This window comes from Xiphophorus maculatus, chromosome 6 (genome assembly GCF_002775205.1).
Source record: "Xiphophorus maculatus strain JP 163 A chromosome 6, X_maculatus-5.0-male, whole genome shotgun sequence".
NCBI classification, from domain to species: domain Eukaryota; kingdom Metazoa; phylum Chordata; class Actinopteri; order Cyprinodontiformes; family Poeciliidae; genus Xiphophorus; species Xiphophorus maculatus.
Genome location: NC_036448.1, coordinates 23,824,056 through 23,848,215, shown reverse-complemented (window position 1 = coordinate 23,848,215; position 24,160 = coordinate 23,824,056). Strand labels below are relative to the sequence as shown.

Below are 24,160 nucleotides of genomic sequence, written 5' to 3'. Positions count from 1 at the left end.
TTTTCATGTAAGAGTTCGGGCGGGGGCGGGGTTTAGGGGTTGGCCAGCAGCAGCAGCAGCTTATTTTGATTTAAAGAGACAAGATAAAAGAGCTCAAGATGGGAAGAACTGATCAGACTTAAATTTTGTTTTCTAAGAATGATTTTGTGAAACAAAAGTGTGTAGCCCTTAGAGTTATCCTGACCTTTTCAAAGAAGCATAATAGGCCACCTTTGAGGTTTTGATGTGAACCACAAAAAGAAATAAGATCTCAGTGAAACAGATGAGCTTTAGGACTTGAGGTGGTAGCAAAGATCGAGTCAGACTGTCTTTGGTCGTGTTGTAAAATTTTCTATTTTCATCTTTTATTCGATTAAGGTAAACTACGTAAAGCTAAGTTTGCTGCAGAACGGACCTCTGATCCGGCTGTAATCCTGTATACATTTCCTCATCGGCTTTCCCAGACAGCGAGGTGGCGAGATTCGGCTTGGCTCAAGCCCTGAGTAACGCCTGATTTTATGCAACTTGGCTCCAGATTTCAGTTCGCCCTTCAACCGAGCCTCTGAGTAAGCAGAAAATCCCTGTAATTGCATTAGTGTGGTCCAACTCAAAGCTTCGGCCAGTCCCGCTCCCTCCACATCGGCTTTTTGGTTGAATTTATCACCCTGACATGTTTGCTGGAGTTTTTCCCCGCTGCTGCAGAGCTGCAGATAACACACAGCATCAGATACCCAGCGTGAATCCCCGTCTCTTGCTGAAATTGTCAGGTTGGGGTGTAAAGTCGGAGCTGTCCTCTCTGGTAGATGGCCAGCTGCTGATATTAGAGTCCTGTTTTCTGAGGGCTCTTGTGCAAACCGGGATAATAAAAGGTTGTGGGTTCTTTGTTATTATCCCCAGTTGGAAACTGGGAGAGCTCTGGGCGCCGCCACTGGGAGGCTGATTGCCTCTGCCAGCTGAAGAGGTCAACAGGCGGTTAAATGAGGGAATTAGTCAGGGAGGCAATATTTTTGATGAAATATAATCTGCTGGGACCATGAACCTTCATCTGTGGCGGTGATTTTGATTAAAAAGAAGTGGAAACGATTCCAAATGCTCTTTAGATGAACTGATTCTGCTTCGTCATTGTTTTTCTTCCCCCTTCTTCATTTCCTTCGTATTGATCTCCTTGACAAACTGCAAGCACTTGCTGCTGTTTTCGTGTTTGCTGTTGACACGACTCCACCCCTCACACGCTGAATGCCACCGGTCTCCCACCTTCGGATCTGTCAGCGCGGCGCAGCAGAGCCGCAGGGCTTTTTCACACAACACACTCTGACTCTGTGAGTTTTATTGTTGTTTTGCAGCCCAAACACCCGCCGTGTGTTTACCACAAAGCGGGACCCGGTGGCCTTCGATGCACCTGGATGGTTTGTTTATTATATCCAACAGCTGCTCCAGCTCCATGACGCTGCTGCTGCTGAAGCTCTTTGTGCAAATTCAGAAGCAGCGGATTAATGGAAATCAAAGCACGTAGCTTGCTAATCATCTGAATGCCTCCGTTGACGGAAAAGTCAGTGAAATTTCTGCTGCAGGCGTATTTAGGTTTCTACTCCTACATGCATCTTCTGTTTTTGTTTTTCGTCACAGCTAACCGGTTGTACTCCTTTCGAATGGCAAGCATCACTGTTGAGGAATTTTAACCCGCTCTTCTTTGCAGAATCATTCAAGGGTTTTAAAGAATAAATGACCTACTTAAGCCAATACATAGTCCTGACACGATAACAACTTTTGCTGGATGAAAAATGAAAATATTGTTGTTTTGAGACCATTTTGAAGTAATATAATAGTAATGGCATAATAATGCAGGAACACATTATCTTAGAGATCAATAAACTTTGAATTCTGATGAACATTTAACACTGGAAGGCATTTTAAATATCCAAAATAAGTAAACAAAACAACAGAAACAACAAATAAAATGAATTATGAAGTCTTTGTAAACAAAATTGTCCTTCAAAATGATGGCTAGTTGAGACCAAAACACCCGACTGAAGAGTTTTATCATCCAGTTTTTGGTAGAAAGAGAGAAAAGTCAAAAACAATAAATCATGCAAATGGAAATTATTAGAGGTGCAACGAATGCAGTTTTTGATCTATAAAAAGCCTGACCTGCCGATTCCAAGGTTGGCCCATATAAATGTTTTTTGTCTAAAACGTTGCTCAATATAGCAAGAAAATATTATTCTTACTGCATACATGACCTGGTGGGACAGCCAAACGTGCAGAAGAGGACATTGGACGATTTTCAGATCTGTGCCGAGGTTGATAAGATTGGCAGATAAAATCAGCTTCACATGTAAGCATTGGCCGATCAACCATCTCTCATATTAAGCGCAACGTCTCCCCTTTCAGAAACCGTTGGAATTTTTCAGATAACGTAAAGCGTTGCTTTCAGTAATCAGTAATCGGCCAGAAAATTACAATCGCTGCACCTCTGATAGTAAATATGGTTAAAATGAATTAAGAAAAATTAAGAAAAACAGTGGAATTTGGAAAATAATAAAACTGATTTTATAACTTGTTTAAAAAAGTTGTTGTTTTATGCAGAGATTATGTTTTGGAAGTAAAGCTGACAAAGCTAATGCTTGTTTTGGGTTTTCAGTCGTCATCCTTCCGAAGGCTGAACTCCAAACACAGCAAATCCCATTTATTACTTTAAAACCTCTCCTGCCTTCAGGAAAGGCTTTTCTTTTTTCTCTGAAACTTTTCTTTAACAAATAACACCTGTCTAAAACCTCTGAAGTGAAGAAGAAGCGTGTTTGCTTCTCCGCCTTGAATTATGCGCTGTAATTCGCCTTGTCTGCCTGTCCAACCCTTCCACCCTCTCAGATGTCTGTGTGCTTTTCAGCTTTTCACATATCTGCTCAGATTTCTCCGAGCGGCAGTCCTGCTGCGTGTAATCACCGTCGGTGAGATGAGCCTCTGTTATGGAGTTACGTAGGGATTTCATTGAGTTTCGCGGAAAATATCAGTCGCTAAATGTCAGTAATCCTGCTCTGGCATTTGGCAAATTGAAATAGATTTTCCCTAGTCTGTATTTTTCACAACAAACGGATTCCCGCCCTCTCCTTCTTGTGATTCTGCTGCAGAGAAACTCCAGGCTTCATGTTCAGAGATGACATCTGGCCCAACGTCAGGACATCTGCGGCAGATAGAGAGCAGCTGATGCTTTACAGTACGGTAGCTTTGTCCTTGGCCGGCAGCGAGGTCTTTCCCGCCTGCCGGCCATCTGCAGCCGTGAGCACAGAGCCTCTGACCCTAAGATATCACAGAAGAATAAAGCTAGAGGGGCTCTTGTTATAAGTGAGCAGCTGAGGCAGTTTTCTGGTTCTGGCTGAATGCCTCGAGATATTCTGGCTCGACCTGCAACTCAAAGGGCCGTTTAATCTTTGCAGCAGCCTCTTTCTGCAGGCCAGGTTGGCTCTTTTTCTCTTTCAGATTCATTTTTATATTTTTATGCAGCTTTTCAAGTACAAGTGTAGCCTAAAGTGCTTTTCAGAGAAAGCAAAACTTTAAACGGGTTAAGAAACTTAAAATATATGAGAAATTATTCATTTCTTTATATTTTTCTCTGAAGAATCAATAGATTTCTTTAAAGTGAGCAGTAAATTTACTGATTTTTTCAAGGTTTCTTTGGAGGAAAGGTTCCTGAACTCAAAGGATGAACCCTCATTTACTGGAACAGTTAATTGGATTAAACGATCAAACTCAACAATTTCCATTTGCATAATTTATTGTTTCTCAGTTTATATCAAAAACTGAATAATAAAACTCTTCAGTCTGGTGTTTTGGTCTCAACTAGCCCTTTATTTTTGAAGGATTATTCTGTTTACGGAGGCTTCATAATGAATTTTATTGGCTATTTCGTTGTTTTTCTTTATTTATTTTAGATATTTCATATGTTTTCCAGTTATGCTGTTAAATGTTCATTAGAATTTAAAGTTTATTGATATTTGAGAATGTGTTATTGCATTATTCTGCCATTTTTTACCATCATATTGCTTGAAGATTTTCTCAAAAAAAAAAAAACAATATTATTGTTTATCTCAATAACTTCTGGGACAATTTTTCATCCAGCAAAATTTGTGATAATAACAGGCCTAATCGTCCACTTATTTAGTGATTGAATATGGGTAACTGGAGTACAGAGACTCTTTTGCTGATTTTGTTTAATTTTCAAAGACGTTTCAGCCTCTTCCTTTCTGCTACAATGCAGCTAGCATAGCATGTTGACAATGCTAAGGCTAGTTAGCTTAGCCACGAATGACAGTGGATAAACAGTTTTCCTGCAACTATAAGTTCTTTCTCCACCATTAGCACATTTCCAGATCATACATGAGGGTTGATTGACAGCGCTAAGCCCCGCCTCCTGGCTCTGATTGGTTATTTTGTGTGCATTTCTTCAATAGTTGCTCAGGGAGGAGCTAGAGGAGATCAATCTCCTCAGGCAGAACTGAGCGGAATAAAATCTCATTTTCTAAAATTGATTTTGAGCAAAAATTATGATAGACGTGTTTTTTTTATAGCCCATAAACTTATCCTAACCTGTCAAAAGGAAGCATAACAGGTCACCTTTATGAACTCGGCATAGTCCAAACATGTACTCAGGTAGAAGCAGCAGCTTTTACTGGGAAAACATTCAGATCTACTGAAAACTGTCGTATAAAACTTTACTCTACCATGACGAACAGCTTCTTCCTTCTGTCACTTTGAGAATTTTTTTGCACTTTCTGAAGCGTCGGCCTACGCATCGGACCGTAGAGAATCACCAAACTGTCTCTGAACATATGGTACGTTGTTTTGTTTTTTTTACTCACCTAGATGCAAAAGTTTCCTTCCTGCTCTCCAGATGGGGAGGTGAATGCTGTCGGGAATTTAATCCTCTGTACTTGTGGGGATTTATTTCCATTTGATATCAGATATGCATTAGTCCAATTGGTTTCTCTGTTGCAGATTTACATTCACTCTCACTAATGCTGGTTTATTTGTATTTAAAATATTTTTTGTACCTTTTGTTTGTGTAACCTGCATAAAAATCCAACTTCTTCCTTTTCGTTCCTGATTGAGACGCTGCGTTTCGCTTCAGGCTCTATAATGATCCAGTTTGACGCCAGCAGAACAGATTAGCGTTCATTTGACCTGGATTGAAGGATTTGCTTTTCATATGTCACGGCTGATAAGTGTGATACCACTGAGGGAACAACATCAGGACATTTTGCTCTGCACAGATGAGGAGAAAGTGACGTTGGCCAACGTGGGCATCTGGACCACGAAAAGCCGCCATAGAGGCTTTAATGTCACTTTCATCTGATTTTTTCCTGCTGAATCTTTCATGACTGCAGATGGTGACTAACAGGAAGAACATCTTTCATAATAAAAGCAATTAAATGGCTTGTTGAAAGGTTTAGGTTAGAATAACATTAACGATTGACACAAATTAACTGTTTGTTTGGAGATAAATTTGTTTAAAAATGTAAAATTGGACTTCCGGTTATGGCGCTGAGGTGAGCAGACGCATTGAACCAGAGCTCCCAACTCGGTCGTCTAATTCCCCCTTGCCAGAGCTGAATTAACCCTCTAAAATCGATTATTTTATGATGAAAAGGGGAAAGGCATCAAAAAGTAACGGTAAATCAAAACAAACAGACGAGAGAACTTTTAAAACACTGTTTGACGAAGGCGAATCTGAGCAGCACGTGGCTATGGAAGGGCTTCAGGCTAGCATCGGAGCTATCCACAAAGAGATCGTAGCTATCCGGGCAGACGTGAAGGAAGAGCTGAGCTGCTTTCGTGACGACTTCTCCGCCGACATGAAGAGAGATTTAAGACGTTTTCAAGAAGAGATTAATGGAAGACTAAACGAAATCGTGTCGGACATAAAAGAGAAGCAGAAGAGAACGGAGGAGTCGTTAAAACGTGTGGCAGAAATGGAGGAGTGGACCGCGGCGGCGAAAGAGGTGCTGTCTCAAACTATAAGCAACCAAGATAAAATTCAAGCCAAACTGACTGATTTAGAAGCACGCTCACGCAGAAACAACATCCGTGTGTACGGGATTCCGGAGGACACAGAGGGAGACAATTTGTTGGAGTGTATGGACGGTTTCATTAAGGCTGAGCTGTCTCTCCAGGATACAGATCTAGCTATACAACGCTGCCACCGGGCTCTGGGTCCCAAACCGCCGCAGAATGCGAGCCCCCGCTCCGTGGTGATCGCCTTTCTGGCATTCAGAACCAGGGATTTGGTGCTTCGCGCCGCGTGGAAGAAAAGAGAGGTACACCTCAACCAGCAGCGGGTTTATTTCGACCAGGACTACCCGACAGAGACCCAAAAGAAGAGGAAAGCTTACGCCCCTATCAGAAAACTTCTGAAAGAAAAAGGTCTCCGTTTCCAAACCCCGCAGCCAGCGAAGCTCCGAGTGTTTTTTGACGGCGGCCCGGTCACGTATAGCAGCGCGGCGGAGGCCATCAAGGACCTGCAGAAGAGAGGTATCGCTCCCGACGGCAATAGCAACGATGGTTCTCCCACGGCAGCGCCGATGGAGAAACTGGACAGACTGTCCTGGGTGATGGCGGAGGCCAAACGACGGAGCTCCGATGCACACGGAGAGAGAGCGCGGAAAAAACTCAGCGGATTTCGCCATGAGGCTGGAGATGCTGCCGCTTCTCCAAGTTAAGCGCCGCTCGGTAAAACCATGCGGTAAGATGAGCGATCAGTGATCTGATCCAGCGTGTGGACTAAGAACTGAATATTTCTGTATAGAGACACTGTCAGACATCATTATAATATCCCTTCATTCAACTTTCGCTAACGTTAACTAGAAATACGTTACTGATAAAAAAAAAATAAATAATAATAGATAACACACGACCGTAGTTTTGGGAGCCGGTTTAAAGGCTCTGATCGTGCACTGAGTTAAACTCATACCGAGCTATGTCAGTTTGCACCGGAGAGACCCCCCATGGAGAGAGTCTCATGGGGATTTTTCTCTCCACCCAGGACTCCTTAATGAGTCATTTTGTTTTGGAAGTCGTTCCTTTAGTATGTTTTCAAGTTTCAGGTTCCTTGTTTTTGATTTTTACAAATGTTTTATTGTTAAGGTCACCTTGGATGTGTAAGTTAGAGGGATTTATCCATTTAAAGATTTATGCTCCAACAGCAATATAAATTTGTAACTATTAATGTGCACGGGTTACAGAATCCAATTAAAAGAGGAAAGCTCATAGCTAAGATGAAGAGAGAACAGCAACAAATTATCTTCTGGCAAGAAACCCATTTAACAAAACAGAATCATGAAAAATTAAAAAAAATGGGGTTTAAAAAGACATTTTATTCCTCCCACTCAAATGGAAACACTAGGGGCGTGGCAATATTAATTGCAAATAATGTGGACTTCCAGGTATCCAAACAAATTACAGACAAAGAAGGCCGTTTCGTTTTGGTGAGGGGAACACTAGACTCAAACGAAGTAACTTTATTTAACATATATAGGCCTCCAGGACATGACAAAACATTTATTGATAAAATATTTGATCTTATATTGACTGAAACATCCGGCGTGTTGATATGTGGAGGGGACTGGAATGCACAACTGCATCCTTCCCTGGATTCTTCAAATCCTTTAAAAAAAATCAACTCAGAATCCCTGCATATAAACAAAATGATTAAAAGGATTGGCTTATTGGATGTCTGGAGGGAATGCCACCCATTGGCTAAAGAGTTCACCTTTTTCTCCCACCCTCATGGCGTTTACTCAAGAATTGATTATTTTTTCCTATTTAGAGCAGACAGATACAGGGTCCTAGACTGTACTATTGGTACTAGGGATGTGTCGGATCACTCTGGGGTATACCTGAAACTACATTTAGACTCTCACCCTAAGACAACAATATGGAGACTTAACACAGCTTTGTTGAACGATAACAAATTTGAGGAATTCATTAACAAGGAATTTACAGAATATGTTGAATTTAATAACAGCGAAGAATTGTCTCCAAGTATATTATGGGATGCGGCAAAAGCAGTACTGCGTGGAAAAATTATAATGTGGGCATCAAGGAAGAAAAAAGAAAAATCTGAGCAATTCAATGACCTGACTAAACAACTAAACATTTTAGAGCAGAAACATATTGAAACCAAAGACCCTGCTCTGCTACAGCAAATAGCTGCAATAAAAGTAGACCTAAATCGGAAGCTCAACGACAAAGTGATACTTAATCTCAAATATATTAAACAAACTTACTATGAAAATGGACCCCGAGCGAAAAAAATATTAGCCTGGCGACTAAAACAACAACAGCTTGACAGATCCATCTTTAAAATTAGAAACCCTATTTCCAACCAGATGTGTTTCTCCCCAGACGAAATACATAAATCATTTGAAATATACTACAGGAATTTATATAGTCAACCCGAATTAACTGAGCTACCCTCAGTAAAACAGTTTCTAGATTCTTTGGATCTCCCCTCAATTGGCAATGAGCAAAATAAGTGGTTATCTGCAGATATTACACCAGCAGAGGTCGATAAAGCCATCTCAAAATTGAAAGCAAGTAAGTCACCAGGAGGAGACGGATTACCAGCTGAATGGTATAAAATCTTTAGGAGATCTATAACACCTATGCTGCTAAAATGTTTTAATCATGTGCTTAAAGGAGGGGAGACTCCACCATCCTGGAAACAAGCGATAATATCTGTTATGCCAAAACCAGGAAAGGATAAAAGTGAGTGTAGCTCATACCGGCCCATTTCAGTCTTGAACATTGATTATAAAATATTCACTTCAATAATTGTTAGTAGACTAGAAAATATTATCCCCGAACTGATTGATACAGACCAGACAGGATTTATCAAAAATAGACGTACACAGGATAATGTGAGGCGAGCGTTACATTTATTCGACATCATGAACAGAAATAATTTGAAATCTTTAGCAATCAGTTTTGATGCTGAAAAAGCCTTTGACTCTGTACGATGGGAATACTTATATTTGGTTCTGCAGAGGTTTGGCTTTAATAATACAATCATAAATTGTTTAAAATCAATATACAGTTCGCCAGTAGCCCGGATCAAAATAAATGGAGGCCTTTCAGGCACAATTCCTCTGAAACGAGGATGCCGGCAAGGATGTCCTCTGAGCCCAATTCTCTTCGCATTTTTTATAGAGCCACTTGCCCAAAAAATTAGGGAAGACCCAGAAATTAAGGGAATCATATTCAAGGGAAAAGAATACAAGTCATGTCTATACGCCGATGATGTCTTGGTGACCCTATCTGACCCAGATGCCAGTCTACCTAACCTCATGTCCTGCCTCTACCAATTTGGACTTTACTCAGGTTATAAATTAAATATTGGAAAAACTCAGACCCTGTGCTTTAACTACTCACCCAAAGAAGATATAAGTAATCGGTTTAAATTTAATTGGAAAACAAAAACCATGAAATATTTAGGTGTTAATATTACTAAAAATTTAATCAAAATATACAAGGCAAATTATGGTACTATAACTAATAAAGTTAAAAATAACCTGAACAAATGGGCTCCCCTGACGCTCGATTTGTACAACCGAATAGAAATCATAAAAATGATAATTTTACCTCAACTGTTGTTCCTTTTTCAATCTTTATCAATAGAAATTCCTATCAAGCAATTTAATGAGTGGAATCGGATCATCTCCAGGTTTATATGGCAGAATAAGAAACCAAGGGTACGCTATAAAACGTTACAATTACCAAGAGATAAAGGAGGAATGTCGCTCCCATGTCTGGAAAATTATTACAGAGCAGCACAACTGCAATTCGCGGTTTACTGGTGCGAAGAGGGTTATGAAGCAAAATGGAAAGAACTAGAATTAAGTCAAATTGACATCCCCCTGCAAGCTCTGCTGGGGGATAAACACCTCAAGACTATATATGCAGATGAGTTGAGTGTTTCCACAAAAGTACCTCTCAGCATCTGGTTTAGAGAGTTTCGAAACCCACTTTTAGAGAGGAAAACTAGGTTACTAAGATGGATTAAACATGATAGGGATTTTGTACCAGCACAACTTGACTCAAAATTCAATCAACTAACCAGAAAAGGCATGACATCATACTGCGTGATTTCTTCTGGAACTGATCTGGAAAGTTTCCAACAACTGCAGGAAAAATTTGACCTTGATAAACAAGACTTTTTCAGATACCTGCAGCTCAGGCACCACTTTAATAAAAACATTAAAATATTGGAAAAAAATGATCAGGACCTCATTAATATCTTTATTGATGCTTATAAAGGTAAATCTTATAAGAAGAGGCTGTCCAGACTATATGTGTGCTTAGAAAATAATAAAAAATCATCTACATTATATATTAAAAATACATGGGAAAAGGAGGCTAAAATAACGCTGACGGAGGATGAGTGGCTCAACATTTGCCAAACAAACTCCACCACCACCAGCTCAGGACACTGGAGGGAATTTTCATGGAAGAATATTGTTAGTTTTTTTATAACCCCCAAAAGAACATTTTCTCAGACCGGAAGAGCTGAATCTGGGCAATGTTGGAGACGATGTAACAATATAATGGCTGACAACTTTCATATTTTCTGGGACTGCCCATTGATTTATCCCTATTGGCTAAAGGTAGCCAAAGAGATAAAAGTAATTCTTGGTTTTGAAATAGAGCACAATTTTAAAATTATATATTTAAGTTATTTACCAACTGAACTCAACACTCAAGATAAGTACCTTCTGAAAATACTACTGATAGCAGGAAAGAAAGCAATAACAAGAAAGTGGCTTAGTGGAAGCCCACCGACATTGTGTGACTGGTCAGCCACTGTAGAAGAAATACGTGAAATGGAAATGCTTACCTTCTCCATAAGACTCCAGGAAAACAAAATTCAAAAATATTGGTCGAAATGGTTATCTTATAGGAATGCTAAAGCAAGTTGAGTATCATTAATTAATTATTCGGGGTGGTAATTGAGGTTTGGCGCTGTAAAGTTTTGCAGGACTTGGTAACTATGCAAAGAAACTCTCTCCTGTTTGACTCTTCATGGATCTCTTCATACATTGTAACCTGTCCACCTGAATTCTGTCTGTAATTTAATTTTATTTTGTGTGTGTAGTATTGCTGTCCCCCTCCCTTGGTGACCTTTCAGTTCTGTATGCAGTTCATTGTACTTGTTGTGATTTTTTTTAAATTTTATTTTAATATTACTATTATTTCCTCTCCTTTTTTGTGTTGTGGTTGTATTTTGCTATGTATAAAACTCTGATCAAAAATAAAGTTAAAAAAAAAAAAAAAAATGTAAAATTGACACAAAACCATGTTTTTTTCCTTTTGGACATAGATGTGTTTAAATGGACACAAATCCACATCATGTTTTCTTTCTATTTTTATTTTTTTTTTAGATATAAATATGTTTAAAAATCTATAATTGACACAAATCCACTCCATGTTTTTTTGGAGATAAATGTATTTAGACATTTAAAATTGACACAAAAGCACATCATAAGAAATCTTTTCATACTTTTCAGATTTTGCATGTACACCACCTATGAAAAGTGCTCACCCCTGGATGTTTTCCCCCTTTTTATTCCCTTTACAAATAAAAATTTGCCTATTTGACAGAAAAAAACCTTCAATGTCAGAGTAAAAACTGATTTGGAAAATCAGAACTTAACAACAATAATAATTCACTTATTACTTTTGGTAGACGTTACAGAAGTATGAAAGCAGTGAAACAGTTTTTATTCCCAGGCTTTAAAACTCAATGTAATTTAAGTTTTAGTGTGATTTTATTGCACAGAAAAGCAATAAAATCACACTTTTTTTGTGTGTGATTTTATTGCTTTTCATTTAGTGACTTTTTAAAAATTGCGTTGAAGGGAGATAATGAAGTACAAACAATGACAGTAAAGTTATTTCTATTTCTAATAACAATAATGAATTTTATTTATTAGTCCCATCCAAGGACACTTTACAATAAAACAAAGATAAAACGTGTTTATCTATTGCATCAACCTGTTAATCGTACTAATGAATATTGTTTTTGTTATTTTTATTTTTTATCTCAGATTATTGCTCTTGACCAGATTTTATTTTCTCTCTTCTACCTTCTTCCTACCAGCAGGATTTTTCCGAAACTGACTCAAACCATCTGTCACTTTTTTACTCTGAAAATGTTCCAGGTCTGTGTAATACTGCATAAAGACACATGAATCTTTATTGCATAATACAAATAATCTAATAAGAAATCTACAAACATACTGGCATCTCTACAATTTTTTTGTACAATTAAACTACCTGAAGCCTTTATTTTTTTGTTGGTTTTTATCCTGCATTGCCTCAAAATGTGAGTTTGTTTCTTTTTTGTTTCAGTCAGAAAACATTTTTAAAAAATCGGATGGATTGTTTCCCCTTTGCATTTTTTAATGAATGAATGAATGAAAGCGTTCAACACAAGGTCACTACGTCACCTCTCTGTTAGCGGACTGCGCCCTCTGCTGGTCGTGTTCTCTATCAGCATCCTGCATCAGATCAGCAACGAGACAAACTGCGTCATCTTGAAATATTTGCATTTGAAAACACAGATTTTCTTCTTCATTTTGAGTTTTTTGTTTTGTTTTCAGGTGTGCAATAACTAAAAAAGTATTTCAAGGGAATAATTAGAGTCATTCTTTGTTGTTTAGGTTTGTCTTGTGCTCAAGGTTGTTATTGATGTCACATTTTTCCATTTCAGCTCCTTTTTCTGGTGGAAAAACACACAAACCTCTCAACATACCAAAAGGAGGAAACACGCAGTTAACACATCTAAATGCTATTTTTCCTGAAATTTAATCAATTTATTTTGTCTCAGTTTATTTTCTTAAAGGAAATTACAAATGATACGGGATATTTTCAAAAACTGGCTTTCATTTCCTCTCTTCTGAGAGATGACCTGGATTCAAAGTCCAAATAAATACAGTCTGTAGAACATTCTTATAAACCAGATAATAATATATTTCTTCCCAAAATTAAATCTTCATGAACAGCAAATGTAATTCATTGACAAAATAAATTTATTGCCAAGCCATATCTAGATAAAATTTTATGCTCAATTTACTAGCACAAAATGTTAAATAAATAAAAAAAAACACATTAAGAGACAATAAAGTTTATTTCTCTTCTATTCCTATTGATTTTTTTCATTAACTGATTTATCTTAAAGTTGTAAATGTTCAACTGATGTTCAAACATTTGCCGTAATTTTCTTTCTGCTTGTAGTTTAGAAAAAACCCAAAACCAAACTGAAACTTTTGAGAATTAGACAAATATCGAGTGTTGAAAAAACAACAAAAGATGATTCTGTGTGAATTAAAGGAATTTCACAAAGTTAAAACCCAAAAGAGTTTTACCACTAACTCATAAAAAGTATTAGTTTTACTTTAATGACCCAAATCTCTGGTAGGACCATTTCAGATTAAAGAAAAAAAAAGTTTGTGAGTTTTTTGGGGGGCAGATATTTAATCCTAAATGTGGAAATTAATTTCAGAAGTTTTGTAGAAAATACTAAGAAATGTCAGAGTTTGAAAAGTTTTATATTTTCAGGAAGAACTCAGAAATTTTTTTGACATTATTCTCTGAAATTTTCAAGAAACAAATTTGCCATTTCTGAGATTAAAAAGAAGTTAAAAAGTTTAACTGGAACATTTTGATATTAATTTTGGAAATTTTCTAGAAAAATCTCAGAAATTTTGAGATTGATATCTGAAATTTCCCTGAAAATTATGGGAAATTTCTGAATTTGAAAAGTTTAAAATTTGCTAGAAAAACAAGAAAATTTTTGACTTTTGAAACAAGAAAAAAAAATTTTTTTTTCTCTAGAAAATTTCTCAGATCGATCTCAATATTTCTGAAAATTTTCTAGCAATTTTTTCCACTTTTCAGGCTCTGAAATTTCTTTTCTCTAGAAATTTCTTCCTATCTAAAATGGCCCTAATATGCCGTTGTACAAATCTGATCGCTGTAACTCATGCAAACTGCATTAACGCTTGTTCCCAGTTACGCAGTGAAACCTCCAGTGGGCGAAACTCGGAGAGGAGCTTGTTCGTGATTCTGTTACTGGCAGCAAACACTCAGCCTCTTCCTCCTCTGGGGAAACAATATTTTATTATCTTGTACTTGGACGACTTTTGAAGTGAGACGTTCTTCAAAAAACACGGCACGGATAAAGTCCACACATCCACAGCTCTACGCTTTCAATCTCCGGAGCAGATTTTTGTTTATCTGGGTTTTATTACCTCGGAGAGAAACGTCGGAGGGAGAGAGAGACTAAATGTATTTTCTTAAACATCTTAATTGAAATTGGGTTTTAACTGGCCGCTGAAGCGTGATGGCAGGAATCAGGTGCAGCGATTTTGCATTGCAAATGTAATCTCAGCTTTTCTTTGTGCCTGCTGCCCAGGAGACTCAAAAATAGCTGGCAGATATGTTGTTTTTATTTTTTTCAACACAAACTGTTTCCTTCAGGTTGAACCTCTCATTATTCCAAGACCCATTGCCATTAACTTTTTAGATTGAACTGCGGCGCGGTCCTGTTGTTTACTGAGCTGGGGGGATTATTCATGGTGGGAAATTGTATTCTCTTCATGCCCAGATAGAGCCTGGCGGGGGTGAAATTTTGATTGCACAATATGTATGAGGAAATAAACAGCTAATTTGCCTTGAATTTCCATTCATCACAATAGTGAACTGAGCACTCCTTGTAGGCAACTCTTCAGTTTGGAGGTTTAATACCCACTCGGTGCACATTATAGGAAAACAGACGCAGATTGTGTTTGGACAATGTTTACAGTTTTTTTCTTTTTTTAGATTTTAACAAATGTTAAAGAAACTGAACAACTTGAATGTAATGGTTTTTTATTAGCCAAGCACAACTGGAAAAAATAACCTGCTAAACCAAGTTTATTTAATTTAATGGTGTCCAAACGTTTTGTCAAGTAAGCCAAAATTCACGGCTCAAAAGTAGAAACAAATAAAGTAGCCCAATTTTTTTATTGTTGTTTAAATGTTTTCAAAAAGGATGTTTGTTGTAGATACAAAACTGGAGTTTTTCTGGCAAAAAAACTCAGAAATTTAGTGATTAATCTCAGAAATTTTCTAGAAAAAACTTGGAAATTTCTGATTTTCAAAAGTAAAAATCTTTTTGTCTTTTAAAAATGTTCTCATTTCAAAATTTTCAAATTTTTGACATTTGAAAATCAGAATTTTCCAGTTAGTTTTCTTGCTGGAAATACATTCCTATTTTCCTCGACAGCCACCCCAATAAGCCGTTTCTTATTAGTTTTCACTTTCTTTTGGGCTCAATTGAATAAATTTATTTAAAGTAATTTTATTTCACACTCTTTCAAAATAGTGTAGCAATAATTGCTACATTTCTGGAAGAAATGAGACTAAATTTTTCCTGTTTTTTTGTTGGCAACGATTACCAAAGTTATTTCTATTTCTTAAATGAGAAAGCCCTAATGATGATGCCATGGCTTGGTGAGATTGATTGATTAATTGGAAGCAAATTTGTGGATTTATTTTACCACACACATGCACTTTTCTTTTGTGAGGGTATAAATAAATCAAAATAAATCAGCTATGAGGAAGAACAATGAACAATACTGGTTCATATGGGAGAAATGAACGAGTCGTAGTGCAAAATGCGAAGCTGGTCCCCAGAACAAAAGCAAAACAAAACCTTGTGAGAATGGTGGCTCAAGCTGCGTTTTCTGTACAAATGAGCTCAAAACTTATTCCTCTGATGTTGAGAAAACACAAGATTGTATTTTTACAATCTTCTGTCGCCTTCTTCCTCTTTTCCACCAGTAGTGATTTCTGTCTGTTGGTCACACGACCCGTGTGATTCGGATAAAGTGTTTCTATCAAACTTTTGCAAAATACACTAATACTTCAACCTTATTGAAAAACGTGGGATTTTTCTACATTTCCATTAAGCAAGTTTATTTTTTGTAATTCCAATTTGTGCAATTTTATAGTTTTATTTAAATCCTGGATGACCACTCAGTGAGGAGGAAGCCAGCGACATAAAACAGATTAGAGTTTGGGAACGGAGACAGGAATGAAAACCTTACATCATTTGGTCTGATGAAACTAAAGTGGAACTGTTTGGCCAAAGTGACCATCCTTACATTTGGGAGAAAAACTGGATGGTTGCACCAACCTAACTGTGAAAAATGGGGGGTGTTAGCCCCAAAACAACCCCATGTTGTGGGGTTATTTTGCTGCAGGAGGAACTGGTGCACTTCATTACATAGATGGATGAGGTAAAACCATGGAAGCAACATCAATCAGGAAGTTAAAGCTTGGAGATTGGTTTTCCAAATGGACACCAACGCTAAGCAAACAACCAAAAGTGGCTTAACCTTTGTGTGTATCAGCCTGAAGCGATACGGTTGATGCCGACTTGGGGTCTGGACCCCGCCGAGGCAAAAACGACACAGTTGACGCTAACGCTAGGGGTGGTAGCTGGCGGGGGTCCGAGTGAACGCCGCCAAGGCAAAAAGGAGAAGCTCGCACATCGCAAACAACAAAAAGATGTACTACATGTTTTTAACCTTTTTCTGGATGTCAGCCAAATGAGCAAGTCCCCACTGATCAATGTTTTCACTGAATATAAAGTAAATAAAAATAGCCACTAACTGCAAGTTATTTCTACTAATATAAACATGTTTCATATAATTTAACCTAAATACAAGAAAGATGAGAAAAATACATGAATTATTTATATAAAATGGCACTTTTTAATCATGTTGTTCCAGTTCTGTTCAACCCTGTAACAACATGTAACACAAAGCAAACTTGGCGCCGCTACAGTGACAAAACACAAACACCCTCGCTAACTCTATGCCGGCATGCAGCTGACTGAACACAGTTAGCTAGCTCCATCGTTCTGGCTGTAACACAGAGGACTCCAACCCGATCCTTGTTGTTATGAATCAACATCACCACCATGACCCATAACAGCATGGCAGCAGGGCGGGTTATGCCAAGCGGGATCTGATACGCCCCCACCGCTGCACACCAGGGTTAATGCCAACAACGTGAATGTTTTGGTGTTTCCGTCTCAATCCTTTGGGAAAGTTGTGGGCGAGGCGGCCTAGAAACCCGACTCAGTCACTTCTGACAACTGTAACGGCTGCGAACTCAAATCGATCTCCTGCTCAGACATGTTCTGAAATGACATTTCCTCAATTTTGGTAAATGTTCTCCATTCTGATGCACAACTCCCTCAGTTCTTTAATTTCATCCCAGTGCAGATCGTTGGCTCAACGCCTCACCGTTGGTTCATCCTGGATGTAATGTGGTCCCTCTGACGCGCTGCAGGAGAGATTGAAGGAAAGTTATGGCTCTCTTGTGTCGCAGGTCCCAGTAATCCGGCACACTCAGAGAACCGAGATCAATAGTCCATCAGAGTACAAGCTTTAGCACCTTCAGAAATGGCCCCCTCGAAGCTTTCAGCCGGGGTAGATTAAATAAAACGTCCCCAGGCTGCGGCTGTAAATAGCGCTGCAGTTAGCGGCCATCATCGGCCGATCCGATGGTGCCAAACAAGGTCAACGCAGTCGCATACGGGGCCGCCATCTTCAAGGAAAATGTTTTAACATTGACCAAAAGCTTTAATGCTCGGACTTTATAGCCATCTGCCGCCTCTCTGATGGCGATAATGGCTCCGCTCTCCCACTGTACTGCACTTCTGCCGAGCCGCTCCTCACTGCGGCGTCTCACGGCTCGATGATCTGACTTAACATCCCCCTGATGGATGAACAGACGCCAGTTTAGAGTTTCTCCACCGGCTGAGGTTCAGCGCCCCTTGACGCCCACGCCGAGGCCTCCGGTCGCCTCCAGACTCTGACACATCGTTTCCCCCGTGATTTGTGACAAGGAGGTCGAGGTTGATGGAGACGAGGAAATTTTCTGTCCTCCCGAGTGCAGGCCGAGGTTTTTCAGCTCTGCAGGCTGAGCCGAAGGTTGTTTCTAGCCTCCCTTGGAGAACCATCCTGCAAGGAATTGGTTTCAAGCCCCGTAATGGAGGCCTGATGATAGGCTATTACAGCCCATTTTCAGAAAATGACCTGCATTTTTTTAATAAAATAGGACAGACTGGCTGTGCCCCTTTGTAATATGCAGCTTTTATATAAAAGTGGAAGGAGAAACTGGAAAAAGGCAGAATTACTCCTCGTAGAAAATCTTTTTGCATCAAATTATCTCAGCGTGCCATGAAAGAGTACAGCTCTATTCACACACTTTGAACCCTCTTTTCAATTTCGTCACATTACAACCACAAACTTTAATGTGTTTTACTGTAATTTTATGTGCATAGCGTAAAATAATAATCTGAAAAGTGTGGCATGCTTTTATTTTAAATTCCGAAGAGTCTAGCTGTAGGTTTAGGGCCTCAAACAGCCTCATGTCTTCATCAGCCTCCAAGACATTTTCTTCCTGTACTTAGAGGTGACCTATTATGCTTCTTTAAACAGGTTATGATGCGTGTGTGGTCTATTCAAAACATGTTCACTGCATATTTTTGCATGAAATCATTCTCAGATAATGATATGTTAGCCTGATCAGTTCTGCCTATTTTGAGCTGCTGGCCACGCCTCCCCCAACTCAACGTTTACAATCGTATGTGAAAATGGCTGCAAACAGATGCACAATTGTACAACCGTACATCTTTGAAAAGCAGAAGTGGAGCCTCCTGCACAACCAGCACAAACGCAGCAAGTGGTATCTGCATTGCAAGTCAACAGCAAAACTCTCGTCTTTCCCAGCAGTCATTGTACAGCAGTAGAACCAGCTGACCAAACATGCTGGAGCTCAGCTTGGGTTGCTAGGTAACTGGGTGGGCTTAACTGTGATGTTACATTCCAGAGGATTTTGAAACAGCTCTTTTTCTGGACATCAAAAAATATTAATTCATTGCAAAAAACTGTTTTTTTTTAAAGTGCTTGGTTTGTTTTCAGAAGCAGAACCCAAATAAAATAAAAAAACTTTATAATAGGTCCCCTTTAAATAATTTTAATTTAACTGAGAAGTTTGTTTAATAAAAAATGAGACAAAAGGAGAGAAAGGAGGAACAATTTTCAGGAAAAAAGAAGTTTTTATTTACATTTCATCAAAATGTTGCGTGTTGAAAACGATTTTTACGTTTTTCAATGATTAATTGATTATTATAGCAATTGAACTCTTCTCATAATTGACCAGCTTTTTTGTACATTTTTACTGGCATTTTAGTGATTTTATTTGGAGATGTGCTACAAATATTTTAGGTTGGAAGGCCTCATTGCCATCACCCTAATCTTTACATCCGCTCACAGATTCTGAGTCACATTCAGGACAGGACTCCCGTTTCCAAGTATCAGTAAAATTACTAAAAAAATTCATTTGTGTGACTTTTTTCCAACAATAATTCATTTATTTCTGTATGCACACTACAAAAACACAAAATCTTACCAAGTATTTTAGTTTAGTTTCTAGTGGAAATATGTTAGTTCACTTAAAATAAGATGAAACTAACTTACACGTAACTTCAGGAAGATATAGGAGCTTAGTTTAAATCAATGATTCATTCATTTTGATGTAAAAGTAACTTATTCCATTGGAGGATTACTTCACCTTTTACTGTAATATAATTAAAATAATCTGCCAGTGGAACTAGTGTTTTTACAACAATATAAAGAATTACAAGCTCACATTTCTTCCTGAATAGTTTTGACTTATTTCAAGTTGATATAAAATATTTGCACTAGAAGCTGGACAAAAATACCTGGTAAAATCTTTAGTTTTTTTTCAGTGCAGTTTGTTTCAAAGTGGGTGAAAAATGTCACATAAGATCCCTGTAAAAAAATCTTGAAGCTTTTTAGTTGTAAGGTAACTAAAAGTGACAGAATCAATGCCTTTGCTTGGTGCTCTGCATACATCTGCTTAATGGAGGTTGACTTTCCAGGCCATCTTAGCAGCCACCATTTTTATTTTTTTAGCTTCACCCCTGCTGCACCACAGCTGTTTGATCTCGTCTTGATGATGCAAAGCCTCCGCCGCCTCCTCCTTTAGGATGTTTGATATCGGAGTTCAGAGCTCGCAGCCACGGTTTTTGCTGTTCCACTGCATCCGATCATTTCACCATCAGATCACTTCAAAGAAAAACACCAACTTTCCAAAAGCTGGAGTTGTTGTTTGTTTGGATTAGCAGTTTCCTGCGGTAAACGCGAGTTAAAATGAAACCTCTTGTATCATCAGCCTCAGGCTCTGAGATGTTGTAGCAATCAGATAATTTATTTAATTTATTTTTTTTACCATATCCTGAGTTCTTGTGTGTTCTGTGCATTGATCTCCAGTTCTGCTTCTCCTCTGTGAAACCTTTCCTCCTCCTGAATCGCTTATTCATTATTCATCAGCTCTTTCTGCTGGACCATAATACCCATTACCTGCAGATTCTGCCATCTGTAAAACAATGTCGCCCCAGCTGCTGCTTTATTTGGAGGAAACTGGGAGAAAGCAGATTATGCAAAGTGAACATGGCTCATAATCCTTTAGCAAAACACTTGGAGTTTGCACAGGTACATTTATATGTTAGTGCCAGTTTGTCCCGTTGGTCAATCGCTGTGCTGCAATAACAAGTCAGTTCAGGTTTATATTATGAATCTCTGGACCTTGAATCTTATAGCGAGTTTTATTTTTGCTGTGGCACTGCAATGCAGATCCCACGGGTGAGTCAGCTGAGGAAACATGGAGAAAATATGGAAAAAATAAAGAACTTCTTTCTTGCCTCATATAACAGGTGCAGAAGTTTTATTCATATGGGGGAAGCTTATATTTGAGTTTGGCGTCCATTTTGCTTTATTGTTGTTGGAGCCAAATGTCAGTGATGTGCAAAGGTTTGAAATTAAAGTTTCTATATCTTTTGCAAACATTTGAAGTTTTCTTTATTAGTAGTTTTCCACGCCTTCTTGTAAGCTTTTCTTTTTGGACTTTGGTTGCCTAAACTTTCAAATTGGTTAAAACTATTTTTTACCAATGTCTGCAAACATCAATAAAACTAAACAAAGGTATGAAAAAACTATGTAATTCTGCAAAGTATTGATTTCCCCCCCCATTTAGTCTTTTATTTCATACACTAAAATAAAAGCTGTGGCTGAGTTTCCGATGCAAATATTGCAAAACTTTGTTGATGTTCCACTAATTTAGAAAAAAACAAAATTTTGCAATTGCGGTATTTCCACTAAATAAGAAACACAATTAAATTCACTCATGATTAAGTTTTTTTGTCACGATAAATCATGAAAAAACATGCCATGCCGTCATCCTTCTACCACTTCCTGTCATTTTCTTTGTCATTTCTGCCAGTAGTAACTTCTGGTTTTTGATAAAAACACTTAATTCTAATGCAAAAACATTGAAATTTTTCAAAAGTGGCATTTCCATCAAGTGAATTTACAACTTGCACAATTATATGGTGAATGAAAACGCAGCTAGTGTGAAATCTGATGTTTGTTTTGTGAGTTTCTTAAAGACGAGAACATTGTAGTATTTCCTACTAAAACCCTAGAATGGAAAGTGAATGTACTTTTCTTTTTTGCCGTGGCTGTATTTGAACGAGTCGACCATTTCAGTGTTTTATTTAAGTCCCATTGATCTTCCTGAAGGGAATCTATTGTTGGTTTGTCTCTGCAGACTTTATTGAATAGATGATGTGAATTCGTATCTACTTCAGCTGGTGGACCAACATTCACTCGTTACTTTTCCATCACACACACACACACACACACACACACCTATAAAACATTTGAAAAAGCTGAGCTGGCTTTTTAAAAGTACCGGTATATCTTCTCCCTCACATCCGGGATGAAATGGTGCGCTTCAGTGAGCGGAGATTAAGAGGTAATCTCTGCAAATTGACTGCAGAAGGAGGAGGAGAGGCCTCCGTATACTCGGATCTTAAGGGAAGATGTTACACTGAGTCATTAGCCTTGAATCAAAAAGGCAAAGATTGAGTTTAACACTTTCTTCAAAGTCCCTCTGCTGCTTTGAAAACATCTTCTCATGGGGAGCGAAGCTCGCTTCTTCTCAGACATTTGTGATGTAGCTCTCCTCAAATCCACTCGTAATTTGTTCCAAATGAGCTTCATCTTAAAAGGTTATTAAGACTTTGCATCTTTAGATGGTGAAATTAAAGTCTTTGCTCTGTAGACTTTGAATGGGCCGCGTTATTCTTTTGATAGAGAATTTTCTTTGGTATCTAATGGCTGTTATTTAAAAAGTAAAAAGCGGCTGTGAAATGTCTCTGAGAGACAAGACCCTTTTTCTGCAGGCCACCAACCAATTAAGGGAAGTAAATGAGATTTCTCCTGCTTGTACTGTTTATTTATTTATACAGGGGCAACGTACATCATTTCATTAACCTTTTAGAAGGAGAGATACATGGCACCAGGTTGTAGCAAAATATGCTAATTTCCACCTGGACAGGTTGAAGTCTGATTTTATAGGTCACGATTTGGTGAAAAGCCAGTTTAGTAATTAATTACATGCATGTTTTATTTTTCAGATCAGATCACTAAAACCAAACAAAAACTACAAACCAACAGACAATTTATGAAACAATTTCTATAGCTTCATTAATATTGAGTACAAATCTGCGTATTTAGCAGCCATATTTTAGCCAGATGTTAAAACATCTTATAGTCTCATTTGGTAAACTACTCCAATGACGTCACTTCACATTCACAAAGCATTAAAACACTTGTTTATATATATATATATATATATATATATATATTTATTTCTGTGTTCATGCACCCCCTTTTTAATGTCGCCCTGGGCAATTGCCCATATTCCAAAATCCACCACCAGGCATTGCTTTGCTGTATGAAAAATTCTGTTTTGTTTTTCAAAATTAAAAACTTTACAGGGTGTCTGCACATCCTTAAAAAGTCTTAATTTCATATATCTATAATCAAGACCTTAAAATGTCTTTAAATTATTTTAAAAAGTTGTTCTTAAATATGTTAATCACATATGTTAAAATCTGTTATGGAAAGAATATTTATTTAATCTCATATATTATATGTAACTTTCTTTTTTCTCATGTGACTTTACTGCTACGCAAAAGTTTGAGTTGCGTTCTGTGACCCGAGGCGGTTGCAGGTCTTGGTAGCTAGCTGCTAATATCCCGTTGCTAGCTGGTTAGCTTTTTTACATCCTTCCTGGGTAAGTTCAGATTTATCACCAGTTGGTTGAATGATGTTCACATTCACTATTGGGTCACTTCTGTTGTGAACCCATATGATTTATTTATTTGCATTTTATTTGGTACATTTCTGTTGTGTTACAGGTCTTAAATTATGTTCATAATGGTCTTAAAAAGTCTTAAATCTGAGTTGGTGGAACCTGCAGAAACCCTGGTTTTACAGAGACACAGTCTGGCCTCAGATTTGTCCTTCTATGTCAACATTTGGATTTACAGCCAGTGAATCACGTGAAATATTAGCTCCAGGTTTTGCTTATTGCTTCCTTTCTCTCCGCAGAGGAAGTCTCTTATCGCCACCAGCCTGATTGTGGTGGTTTCGCTCTTTGTGGTCGTGGTGAACTTCTCTCAGATGCCAGACTTCGGTCAGACGTTCAGCAACCACTGGATGTTCTCCAAGCAGTCATACAAGGCTTTCAAGCCTCACCTGGGCTACGTCAGCATCCCAAAACAGGAGGTGAGAGACAGCATCGACACATGTGATGAAAATCTACAGCTGAAATTATTATTTTTTCCACATTTAGTGTTCATTCACACCAGCCCTGTTTAGTCTAACTCTAGATCTTTTATCTAAGAAAGTTCAGTTGGTTTGTGAAAGCTGATCAAACTGATGTGGACCAAAACAAGTCAACTCTGGTCCACCTAAAAACCTGCGTTTTTGTTCGGTTGAAGTGAACTCTGATGCGGTTTGGATGCATAAGTGCACCTGAGACTGCTCTAAAAGCAGGAAGTGGAATAAATCACAGTGCATTCTGGGTAAATGCAACCAAAACAAATGTGACAGTCCAGCACTTTTTTTAAAACCAAAAACAAAAGCGAAAACCTACAACCGCTACTCCATTTTTGTTTACATTTTGTGAATAAAGTTGCGGT

At 38.1% G+C, this 24,160-nt stretch overlaps 1 protein-coding gene across 1 annotated transcript in view; it reads left to right on the top strand.

Moving 5' to 3' along the window:
• Positions 1–24,160, top strand: part of st6galnac3 (ST6 N-acetylgalactosaminide alpha-2,6-sialyltransferase 3) — a 92,563-nt gene that overhangs the window by 11,588 nt on the left and 56,815 nt on the right. Inside the window, exon 2 of the mRNA XM_005811456.2 lies at positions 23,568–23,744. Within this exon, the coding sequence (XP_005811513.1) occupies positions 23,568–23,744 (177 nt within the window). The remainder of the gene's footprint in view (positions 1–23,567; positions 23,745–24,160) is intronic.